Source organism: Glycine max, chromosome 3 (genome assembly GCF_000004515.6).
Source record: "Glycine max cultivar Williams 82 chromosome 3, Glycine_max_v4.0, whole genome shotgun sequence".
In the NCBI taxonomy this organism is placed as follows: Eukaryota; Viridiplantae; Streptophyta; class Magnoliopsida; order Fabales; family Fabaceae; genus Glycine; species Glycine max.
In genome coordinates this window covers 32,799,254-32,811,938 of record NC_016090.4, presented here as the reverse complement: position 1 = coordinate 32,811,938, position 12,685 = coordinate 32,799,254, and the positions used below count along the sequence as shown (strand labels likewise).

General features: G+C 35.2%; 1 protein-coding gene across 1 annotated transcript; it reads left to right on the top strand.

Annotated features, from left to right (window-relative positions):
- The first annotated feature begins 5,380 nt into the window (after nucleotides 1-5,380).
- BZIP22 (transcription factor bZIP22) lies at nucleotides 5,381-12,216 on the top strand. The gene is made up of 4 exons (XM_006576657.4): nucleotides 5,381-7,081; nucleotides 7,719-7,903; nucleotides 9,073-9,296; nucleotides 11,147-12,216. The coding sequence occupies exons 1-4, from the start codon at nucleotides 5,875-5,877 to the stop codon at nucleotides 11,928-11,930; spliced, it is 2,400 nt and encodes a 799-aa protein (XP_006576720.1). The 5' UTR covers nucleotides 5,381-5,874; the 3' UTR covers nucleotides 11,931-12,216.
- Nucleotides 12,217-12,685: the final 469 nt, after the last annotated feature.

The following is a 12,685-nucleotide window of genomic DNA, read 5'->3' as shown; positions in this document are numbered from 1 at the left end:
TTGATGTTTGTGGGGTTTGGTTTCAATTGGAAAGTCCAAAGCTAAGGAGGGAAATTCTTTCACACGGCCGTTATCATATATATATATTAACGGCACAAGTTTAATATATGAGGTTTTATTTTGCTGACAAAAAAAAATATTATCGGCACAAGTCCAAAGTTAATATAACTTTTTTTTTCTTCCTTTTAATTAAATATTTTGGAAATTACGTACAAAATAAAAATATGAAGAAGAGAGTGTGCATGTTGGGAACAAGAAGATTTTAGGGAGGAAACATCGAGATAGGTGTAAATACACTTTCATTGGTTTTCTTTCTTTGGTCTTTCAACCCTCCCTCTTTCTTTTTATAACCTTCAAAAGGTTTCATATTTATTGTGGGAATCTTCATGCATGTAGGCATGTGTAGCTAATAAAACTTCACCTTTCTCTCTTGCTTGCCATTTATTTTTTTTGGCATGTCAAATACAAAAATAGAAATTATATATGTCTTATTATGTCATATATTTTACTTTTTACATTGATCAATTACACCAATGACTAATTTTATTAAAGATTTATAATTTAAAAAAATAAGTTAACTTGCATGTTTTTAGTTTTCAGCAAGTAGTTTATATTTATAAGCTTTAAGATTGTTCATAAAATTTAAATTATAGAGTTTATGATCAGTTATTCTGTCAAACAATACTTTTTTTTATTTGAATCTGTCAAACATTACTACTCTCAAATATAATTAATAAAATGAAGCACAGATTATATAATCATCATTTCTAAATTTATTGGCCATATACTCACTGTCCCTTATTTTGGCTGCCCATGGCCACTGTAGATGTACATTGGTAGACATCATGTTCTATAATATCTCCAAAAGAAGGACTAAAAGAGAGAGAAAGTGGAGAAAGAAATGGAAAACAAAAATCTAATACTATATGGAACTTTAAAATGTCCTTTTCTTTCTTTTTCTTTTAGATAAAATGTCATTTTCTTTAAATCGAAATCTTTGTCCTCATATTTACCCATTTCGGGATGTAATGTGGGATCAGAAAGTTCCACAAAAATCCTACTGAATCCAAACAATTAATCATGTATAGGGCTGTGGAGGCTGAGCAAAATGGAACAATAAGCCATGCATCTTTTTGTTGTATCGTGGTGTGGTCCAATTAGAAAAAAAAAATTACAAAAAAAAAGGTGTTTATATGTGGTGGCAATCATGATAGTGATATAAATTATCTTTGTATACGTTGGAAGGGTTAGTCAAATTAATTACACCTTAAAGAATATTTCAAAGGACACACTTAGATATTGAAAATAACCAGTAAAGGTTACAGAGAGATAATCATGTAACTTTTTTGAAATTATTGCAGTGAATAAAAAAAAGTTAAAAACTGTGTAATAGAATAATGTAACTTTTATGAGTTTTTATCTTTTACAAGTCAATTTGTAGTTATTATTCAGTGTACATAACTACATATAGCATTTAATACAAAGTTTTTCTTTTAAAAAAAGGTAATAGTACATGGCACTTTTTGTTTTCAACAACCAAAAAAGTGATTTTTATATAATCATTACTGGGTATTAGGGATACCTAAGTTATATTACAATAATATGTTATCACTAAACAATTTTAATCCCACATATTCTCCACCACCCATCAGACTATAATATAATTCGTTCTTAATAAATAGAACACGTGTACCCAATAGCTATCCCATCGAATCCAAACCCTCCAGCTACTTAATGCTAACCCGAAATTACATACAAGCTATATAACATAAATGATTTTATCCTGCAAGCTGTAACAATTACCAAGCCAACATCAAGAAGCCAGAGTTTGGATACAATAACTAGGATTCACGTACCAATCATAAAAAGAGTAGGAAAAAGTTCTTTACTTTCGCTGAAAACCATGCTCGAAACCATATTAATTCCACCATTGCATCAAAATCCATTTGTTCTCCTTCAAAGACAATTTTATTTATGTGACACCAAATGGACCAAGCCACTGCACACCAAACTGCTCTCCACTCAATAACTATTCCTCCCGAGCCAAAAACAGTTATGCATAAAGAAATGTTCTTTGGAATCCCTATGTTGAGCAATTTGAATCCCAATGCATTTGTAACAGTTTTGCCAAATTTGATAAGCAAACAGACATGTGAATCCTCCTCTTCCCTTGAGCAGAATGAACAAAACTAGTGTTGCTCTTTCAACAAGATGTTCCTACATTGCAGATTTTTCCTAGTGGGTAATCTGTCCATTAACAGTTTCCACACGAAGATAGCAGCAACATTGAGGGGGATGGCAAGCTTCCAAAATCACCTATAGAAACGGACATCAACAGGATTTGTATTTCCAATTAGAAACAAATACACATCCCTAACAGAGTAACACCCTGTTAAGGCTAATTTCCACACCAATGAATCTTGCCTATTCGCCACCAAACACGCCCCTTTCCATTTGTTCATGAAACTAGTGAACATGGGTAATTCCTATTGGAACCATTGCCTCCTTGATGAGGACATGAAGATTCATATCACTCCTCCAATGAAAATTCCACTCCCAACTACCACCAACCCACAACCCCATATCCCCTATCACCTCACTTTTGGTTCAAGTTCATAAACACCCTCCCATACTTATCCTCAAGCCTGTAATTTCCCACCCATGGTTGCTTCCAAAATTGGATTAACCTTCCATCACCCACCCTCCGATATACATTTTTGTCAAACCATTGGTCATATATCTCTTCTCCGCAGGCCCCTACAAAGTCCCTCCACCACAAAGAATCCTTCCTAGATTTCCTCTTAGCAAGAAACAAATTACCTTGGCTATATTTAGAACATAATACTTGTTGCCAAAGGCAATTATGATCACTATATACCCTCCATTTCCATTTCCTTAAAAGAGCAACGTTAAATAACCTAATGTTTTTTACACCCAAACCTCCTTTTTCCTTTGGCAAACAAATATCCTCCCAACCTACCCAAGTTATTTTCCTCCTTCCCTCCTCCCCTCCCCACAAAAACTCACATTGTAAATGAACAAGTTCATTAACTTGTTCATTTACAACACAAGTTGGAATTTTCAAAAAGGAAAGGAAAAATAAAGGTAAGGAAAAAAGTACGAAATTTATGAGCATGACCCTTCCACCAATGGATAGTGTTCTTTGCTTCCACGTTGACCACTTGTTTTTGAACTTTTGAACAATAGGCTCCCATGTAGAGGCTCTCCTATGATTTGCGCCAATCGGAATGCCTAAATAGATGAAACGTGTCTTCATGATTTCACAATTAAGTACTTTTGCATATCTCCTCATGGAAGCTTCATCCACCCCAATCCCCACCACCTTACTTTTAAAGAAGTTCACCTTCAAATCTGAAGCAAGCTCAAAGAATCTAAACAAAAGAGAAATTTCAACGTTTTGCTCCCCTACCAAGTACCCATTGAAAACATTTTATCTCCTTGCTTGCCTCATCAACCTGCTTAGCCCTTCCACTACCAATAAGAACAAGAATGGTGCAATAGGATCTCCTTTTCATAGTCCTTTTTGTGCTTTAAACTCATCCATAGGACTTCCATTGACTAAGATTGAAATTGTTGTCGATTCAATATTCCATTTTATCCATCTCACCCACTTCTCACTAAACCCTAACCTCCCCATCATATAGTACATGAAATCCCAAGAAATTGAATCATAGGCTTTCTCAAAGTTAACTTTAAAAATCAAACAATCCTTCTTTCACCTCTTTGCTTCATCTACCACTTCATTGTCTACTAACACACCATCAAGCATAAATCGTCCTCCCACAAAAACACTTTGTCTCACGTTAATTATTTTTCCCAACTTCTTCCCCAACCTTTTAGCTAGGACCTTTGAAATTACTTTATACAAACAACAAATCAAAGAAATGAATCTATACTCCTCCAACCCAAGCGGATTATCCTTTTTAGGTAGCAACACAATGAAAGAAGCATTTGCACCCGTCTAAATGATTTGATTTGCCCAAAAATCGTTCATCATATCCACAAATTCATTTCTCATCGTGTTCCAACATTTTTTAATCAAATGAAAATTCATGTCATCCGATCCCGGGCTCTTATCACTACCACAATCTCATATGGCCTCCTTGATTTCCTCTTCCCCGAAAGGTTGACATAAAAAGATGTTCTCTTCCTCATTTAGTTTTTCAAAATGCACTCAATGAAGGGTTGATCTTTCCTCCCCAATTTCTTGAAAATGCTTGAAAGTATTCAATAGTACATGGCACTTTGTTCTCTTGAGGTGTACAGTGGACCACATATTGTTATTTAGCAGTTTCTTTGAATTTCATGATAGTTTTTTCTTAATGTATATCATTTATAAGAGTGTCGTCGATCTTAGGCAATACTAACAAAACTATTGAATATTTGGTATAAAAAAATGAACAAAACTATTGAATATAATAAGGCATAACACAAAAAATTGTTGTCTAAACTAATAAATAATGTTAAAATTTCAACTAATTTCACAAATTTGATAAAAAAAAAAATCGTTATTTATATAATAGGTGACAATCATATCTAAAGCAAAATTTATGAAAATCATTATCAAACGGTTACCTATTCAACCAGCAATGGTTTTTCACTTTGATGGCGAGCAAAATACTATAATTTGGTTGTTTTAACTTTTAAGATGTTGGAAAAAAGATATACTATAAAGCATGCAATCAATAAAGCAAAATCTTTCAATCCAAAGAAGCGGACAAAAAAAGTTTAATGAGGGAAAGAAAAGGTAAACATACAAAATTGCACAATCTTTCCTCATAGCTCTTCATAAAGTACGATTAAATGAACAAAGATTACATATAATATATGGTGATCATTTTGGTTACTTCCAGACAAAATAAAAATTCAAATTTAACCAAAATAATCATTTATCCTGCAATATACTTATAACACTTAGGTGTTAGATTCTCTACTCTTAACTCTCATATTTGATCTTAATCCTCTTGTCACACTCTTATCAAATATAATTGGATATAAATAATTAATGTGTTAAAGGTAACATTAAATCATTTCAAATATTATTTAAATTTGATCTTTAACAAAATTAATTCTTGATCAGATTTCTCTTCTTTTTCAGATTCCATATTAATCAGAATTTATTTCTTCTGCTAATGATGAACCAAGAGTTAAGATCCAATAACAGATAAGAGTTACTCCCCATAACAAAAACAAAAAACACTCTCATTTAATACAAAAATATTCATTATATATTCATGAAATGTATATAACAATGAGACATAAGAAGATAAAAAGAAAAACTAAAAATGTAATAAAAAATCTAGTTAAGTGTGTAACTAGCTAAAAGAGAAAAAAATAATTAAATTAAAAGATATAGATATACTATAATATACAGATATGAGTATAATTGTTAATATTCAATATCACTATTTTCCTTGTAGAAGATTAAAAAAGGAAAATGGCCAATGATCCCACAAACGATAATATCATGAGGTAGAGTGTTTACTTTCATAGGACCAAAAGGTCCAAAACCCCACAGAAAAACAGTGTTCTAAGTCTTTAATAAAAACCCTTTAGATACAAACAAAACAACAGCTATCACACACCAAGAAAAAAAAAAATGAAAGACACAAAGTAGAAAAACAAGAAATTAAGAAATGGACATCACCGCCACATCAAAACTCTTATTACACCTCCCACTGCTTCTTCTTCTTTCACTCCAAAACCCATTCACACCTCGCCTCCATTAAACCCACCACCAACACCACAGTTGTTCTCCAATTCAGAAAACAACACATTTTAATGCCTTTATTTTTATATGTTAATAATTATTTTCTATCTATTCGAGTATAGTATACGGTATACAAGCCAAAAATGGGTTGCACGGCGTCGAAACTCGACAACGAGGAAACCGTGAGGCGCTGCAAGGAACGGCGTCGTTTCATGAAAGATGCCGTTTACGCGCGCCACCACCTTGCGGCGGCGCACTCTGACTACTGCCGCTGCCTCCGCCTCACCGGCTCCGCTCTCTACACCTTCGCCGCCGGCGAACCCCTCGCCGTCTCCGACGACACTCCCGCCGTCATCCTCAAAACCACTACCACCGCCGCCGCCGATAATCCCCAAACGCATCCTCCTCCTCCTTCCGCCGCCGCAACAAGCCCCAAACTCCCTCGCATAATAACCTCCGACGTCACGCGCCGCCGAAAACCGCCATCGAAGCTTCCTCATATACTCTCTGAATCGAGCCTCTGTTCCACGCCTGGAAGCGAGTATTCAAACTTCTTCGCCACCGCACCTACTTCGAAACCACCACATCCTCCTCCTCCTTCCGCCGCCGCGCGTCGCCGCAAGCCTACCCCGAAACTCCCTCACATCCTCTCCGAATCGAGCCTCTGTTCCTCGCCGCGAAGCGAGTATTCGAATTTCTTCCCCAGGGCGCAACAAGTTCAATCCACCACGCCTACTTCGCAAGCCTCTTCGGTTTGGAATTGGGAGAATTTCTATCCTCCCCCGTCTCCTCCAGGCTCCGATTACTTCCGCCAAAAAAATCACAAATCGGAAACGCCGAATCTCGAAACGTCGGAATCGGAATCTGAATCGACCTATAATCCGTTCGGTTCAAAAGTTCAACGTATACGCAAAATCGAAAACATTACTAACGTTGATTCAATTTCACAGCAACAAAACGCGGAACGTGAAGTTTTGGAATCGGAATCGGAATACGGATACTTACGTGAACCGGTTCAGACGGAGCGTGAGGAGGTTCTATGCAGCGAGTGGGAGGACCGTTACAGTTCCTCGAGTTCGTCGTCGTCGGAGGAGGAAGGGACCGCCAAAAATAGATCGCCGGCGAAGGCGGAATCTGACGCCGGCGGCGATGCTCCGGAGAAGAAGGATGAGAAGGTTGATGATGACGTGGCGGAGGCGGCTAAGGTTGCCGTGAGGCATAGGGATTTGAAGGAGATAGTGGAAGCGGTTAGGGAGAATTTTGAGAAGGCTGCGATGGCCGGAGATCAGTTATCGGAGATGCTCGAAGTTAGCAAAGCGCACCTTGATCGGAGTTTCAAGCAATTGAGGAGTAAGGTTTTTTCTTTTCGGGTTCTTTGGTTATTCGGAAAGTGCGGGAAATTTTTAAACTAAATTCATTTTAATCATATTTTAGTTTCTTTTTTTACACAAAAAAGAGAATCTTATAAACTATTTTTTTTCTGTTTTTTTTTTGTGAGAATTGGATACTTGTTTTTGTCTTTGCTGGTTTTTTCACGACGAAGATAATAATAGCTATGTCCAAAATGGGTTAAATTTTGTGTAAAAAAAGTTTTAATTAAATTAAGAGAAATATTGATAATATTTTTTAAAAAATACATTTTTAATATTAACTTATATTTATTAAAAATCACAGAATTTTGTAATTTTTTTTTAAAATGAGTTTCGATCTTGATTCCGTTGTTTTAAAATATATAGATTGTATTAAAAAATTATTAGAAAATATGTGACTAACCTTCTTAAACTAATTTAACAAGAATTTGATTTTTTTTTTTGAAGAAAAAAAATTAAACCACAAAAAATTATCCTTTTCATTTTTGGAGAGTATTTAAAAATATTCATATATAATAAATAAATATATAAATAATTAAATTAAATATGACACACATGAGATAATAATATTTTTTTATGTAGAAATAAACAATGAAAGTGTTGGTTTTTGAATGCAGAAACACTTTACCATTCAAATAGTATACTGAGCAACCTGAGTTCGAGTTGGACCTCTAAACCGCCGTTGGTGGTTAAGTACCGGTTCGACGCCGGTTCGTTGGACGGACCGGGAGGTTCGAAGAGTCTGTGTGCTACTTTGGAACGGCTTTTAGCTTGGGAGAAGAAGCTGTATCAGGAAGTGAAGGTAATTTTGTGGTAATTTTCAGGGTATTTACGTCATCTCGTAATTATAATTATTTTCTTTATTGAATGAAATTTTGATGTTGACACAAAAGGCTAGTCCTTTGTTATTTTTCTTGCTGGTGAATTGACCAAAATACGCTCGTACGGGGTGTAGGGGGGACCCTTTGTACTTTGGATAATTAGTGTTTTGATGAATTCGGACGAGGCACTTTCGGTGAATTTGACTAATTTCGTGCATTGTTTATCGTGTCTGTCAAATGACAAAAAGACCCCTATCTCATATGATATGCCTATGGTCTCCTGGGGACAAAGACAAACTGTTTACTGCATGCAAGAAGGAAAAAGTCCGAAAATGATAAGTAGATTAGAAGTCTAGAAGTGGGTTAGGTTTTTTTCATGGTTTGGAAATTAAAAACATGAAATTTTTATAATTACAAAAATACACACTTGATTTGTTATTTTGTTTTTTTGTTTTCATATGGTTCGTTAAGTTAAAAAAATTTACTTGTCTTCTTTATGATGTATTTATTATACTAAATTGATGTTTTAGTCAATTTATTGTACATTTTACCTAATGTAACATTTGTCACAATTTGGCACGAATTATCAAGTTCATCATGTTAGATGTAGTAAATTGATAGAAGAATTGACTTCATCTATATATAGCATATACATTTTAAGGAATTAAAATGAATTTTTCTTAACTTAAAAAATCAAACTGAAAAAAAAATTGAAATGAGGAATAAAAAGTGTATTTTAACCTTAACATATCAATTGTAAAGGAAAAGAAAAAATAAAGGCCTAAGGTGATTCATTGTTGTCCATGTCAGTGTCTTCAATTTTTGTTCCACGTGCGATTCATTGTTCACATTCAGTTGTGATAAATTATTGGTTGTCCATTCTGCTGATAGGATATGAAAGGGCAAAGAGTTTCTGTTATACACTTATACTAGTATATATAAATTGCTTGCCCAAAAATGGATAGAAAAGGTAATGTATAGAATATGGATTATGGATGCTTGGAGTTTTCGTCAATGTAGTGTCTAGCTCAGGCTGTCTTTTTACCAAACTGAAGTCAGGTGGTTATGTTGCATTTATTTGGCTAAAATCACGTAATTTTGGAGCCGCTGTGTGTTGATGCATACTAAAATAAAGTCCTTGCATATTTAGGCTAGAGAAGGTGTGAAGATTGAGCATGAAAATAAATTATCAGCACTGCAAAGTCAAGAATGCAAAGGGGGTGATGAAGCAAAGCTAGATAAGACCAAGGCCTCCATAACAAGGTTGCAGTCATTAATTGTTGTCACATCTCAGGCCGTGTCTACCACCTCAGCTGCCATTAATGGCCTTAGGGACTCTGATCTTGTTCCTCAGCTTGTTGAGCTCTGTCATGGGTATGTCTGTTCATTATGCAATTATTTTACTGTTTTTACTAAATGCTCAAAGTATGAGAGGACAGTTCAAGCCTCCCTCCCTTTCAAAATACTAATAATCACACTTTCAATTTAGACCAAGGACTAGGAGATAAGGTGTTCCACATTCAACCAAGGCAATTAAGGCGTATGGTAGCACATTGAATTGGCTTTTGTACTGCCGTAAATGAATGAACTTGAATACTACATTGGGCACCCAAAACTTTTTGAATTATAAAAAGAATAAATAAGGAGCCTTTTGTCAATGAGGAGCACGAGTAACATAACATACTCTCGGTTAAAATTTATTAAAGTGCAATTTACAAAATTATTATAAGTGAAGCTTATTTAAATTAGGAGTGGCATGTACATAATTTTGTTATTCTTGATAAATTATAGTAATAGCCAATTGTAAAGAGTGTGTTTGGAGAGGGCATTACTAACATTTCTCTTTGGCAACTTATACCTAGTCTTTGTCTTGTCTGCTGTGTGTAAGTGTGTCACATGTGAATTAAGCGTTACATTTGAGACTTCATGATCAAAAGCACCTTAAATTATGTGCTGCAACATGCTGTGTAGCCATAACTTTGAATCATGATGTGGCTTGCATATAAGATTCTTACTCCTAATTTTGTGTATAAGAATAATCTACATGGTGGAAAGCGAGAAATTCTGAGCTATAACAACCCGGATGAAAGCAAGGAGTTCTGGAAGAACTTCAATTGAGAGCCACCTGAATTATGTTTCTTCTACTATTCAAATAGTTTCTTCATAGAGGGTATTCATTCAATTATTCAGAGAGGAGTATGATGCACAACTCATCTAATGTAAAACACGCTAATTTGGATCACAGAACACAGATAATCTAGGGTGTGGTGGACTGGTGGTTGAAGCATTATGTCTTACTGCTATAATACGACACTTGCTCCATCAGCTCTGAGTCTTTGCATGAGTGCATGCGCCGCTCCTTTGTACCAGACTCTCTAATTACTGCCTAGCAACTGTAAACACATCTTGGCCCACTATTGCACCTGCCAAAATCTTGTGTCTTTTTAACATTTCAGGCATCATATAGGTAAATAGAATTTACTGATAGGGTTAGGTATGTTAAGATAACTATTGTATTATGGTAAAGCCTCATGATTGTTAACCGTTAATAAACTATTTGACAGGTTGTGAGGGGTTATAATTATTAACATAGAGAAGAGACATAGTGGAGAAGAAGAAAGGGGGCTAGGGTTCCATAACATTAACTGATTAACAAGAGTCAAGTCTGTGCAATACGCAAAGCACAAAAGAGTAATATATATATATATATATATAGCAGAATGACTAAATTACCCTTAACTAATATATCTAAAAGTATCTAACAATAAAGATAGTCAAACGATAATTGTTTGCTTTATTGTTACTATTTCCAAATCATTAGTTAGGTCAATTTTGCAATGTTATATGAAATTGGAGGATGCAAATTGCAAGCAAACATGGTAGCATTATTCTTGGTAAAGAATCTTGGTTCAATTGGATCATGTAGTTACAATTCTTATTGGTTGTTGTGACTTGTGTCTGTGATGTTATATCCTGCTCATCTCTACACATGTTTAATGTGAAGAAAACATCTTAATACAGTTATTTAAAAATGCTGTCTTCCATAAAAATAAAAAATCAGTGACTGTTGAGAACTCAGCTAAAATGTTTTAATTTGTAAAACATATGATATCAACTCTATACATATAGAACCATTATTTACCAAATAGTTTGGTCTGAATTAAAGATGGGGGTTGTCTCTGTTCACAGACTGTTCTCTCATGTTTGCGATATATGAAATGTAGAATCTTATACATGTGGAAGTCAATGCATCAGTACCATGAAATTCAAAGCAACATTGTGCAGCAAGTCCGTGGCCTTGTGAACCAATCATCCGAAGGTCACTCAACATCTGAATCACACAAGCAGGCAACTCGTGATCTTGAATCAGCTGTGTCAGCTTGGCACTCCAGTTTCTGCCGCCTCATAAAGTTTCAACGTGACTTCATCCTGTCTCTACATGGCTGGCTCAAGTTGAACCTTATTCCAGTCAACAATGACAACAACAGCAGCAGTGAACCATCTGGTGTGCTTTCTTTCTGTGATGAATGGAAACTAGCCCTTGACCGTGTTCCGGACACAGTTGCTTCCGAAGCAATCAAAAGCTTCATCAATGTTGTCCATGTGATATCTGTCAAGCAATCTGAAGAGCTCAAGATTAAGAGGAGAACTGAGAATTCTTCCAAGGAATTTGAGAAAAAATCTTCATCTCTGAGAAGCATAGAAAGGAAGTTTTACAGCTCCTATTCTATGGTAGGTATTACCCCTCCTGAGTCAGGGCCTGGTAATGGACAAGGCTTGGATGCAAGAGACCCTCTTGCTGAAAAAAAAATGGAACTAGCAGCACACCAAAGGCGCGTTGAAGATGAAATGGTGAGGCATTCAAAGGCTGTTGAGGTGACTAGAGCCATGACACTCAACAATCTACAGACAGGCTTGCCTGGAGTGTTTCAGGCATTGACCAGTTTTTCTACTTTGTTCACTGAGGCTCTTGAGTCAGTATGTAGCCGTTCATATGCCATCAAGTAACTAAAGGGGTTTAGCTCAGGGGACTAGCTCAGTTAGTTGAGTATGATGCGTGAGTTGTTTAAATCCCCTGGTATCTGTCTTCGATTCCTACCGGCAAATTAAAAAAAATGTCATCAAGTAGGTCATTCATTTGTTATGCTTGGGAATTGAAGTATAGCATAAGAGTTGGCTCTTTTTTTGGTGCAGGCTCTTGCTGCTCACATTAATTAACTGTTTGGTTTACTTTGAAATGTAAATATGAAGAATTTTGTGGTTTTATCAATCTTTTTATTATTATTATGGAAAAGGGGATTGTCTCTTTTTTGCACAAGCAAATTTTTTTGTTTGTATCAGAGGATGGAAAATTTCGGCATGAATAAATTTGCTCATTTTGCATTTTGCTTCCAAAAATCCGGAATGCTTTCTGATATAGTTTTACAGGAATATCAAAATCTACTGTCAGATTAAATGCGTCTGAGAAATTGAAGACATCAAGCTACTTCAAATTATACTCTTATAAGTTATAAATTACTCAAATAAGATATGCATCTGGGCAACGCACGGGTGTCATAATTGGTAGAATTTATATAATTTAGGTAATTAAAGGTCATGTAGTAATATTTCATTAGAGTATATAAAGCAATAAGAAAGGAAGATGTGAGATACAAATATACAATTGCCAGAAAAGCATATTTTTAGTTGTGGTATGAGGTAAGCTTGTTTTTAAAATTGTTAGATTTACGTAAAAAAATTGTAGTTAAGCGGAAATTTTGACA

What these genes read in the sequence shown, in the direction of transcription:
- BZIP22 (XM_006576657.4), top strand. Translation starts at nt 5,875, where the DNA reads ATGGGTTGCACGGCGTCGAAACTCGACAACGAGGAAACCGTGAGGCGC. An exon ending in GAGTTTCAAGCAATTGAGGA is followed by an intron (nt 7,082 to 7,718) that starts GTAAGGTTTTTT and finishes TTTTGAATGCAG; the next exon opens with AAACACTTTACCATTCAAAT. An exon ending in CTTGTTGAGCTCTGTCATGG is followed by an intron (nt 9,297 to 11,146) that starts GTATGTCTGTTC and finishes TATGAAATGTAG; the next exon opens with AATCTTATACATGTGGAAGT.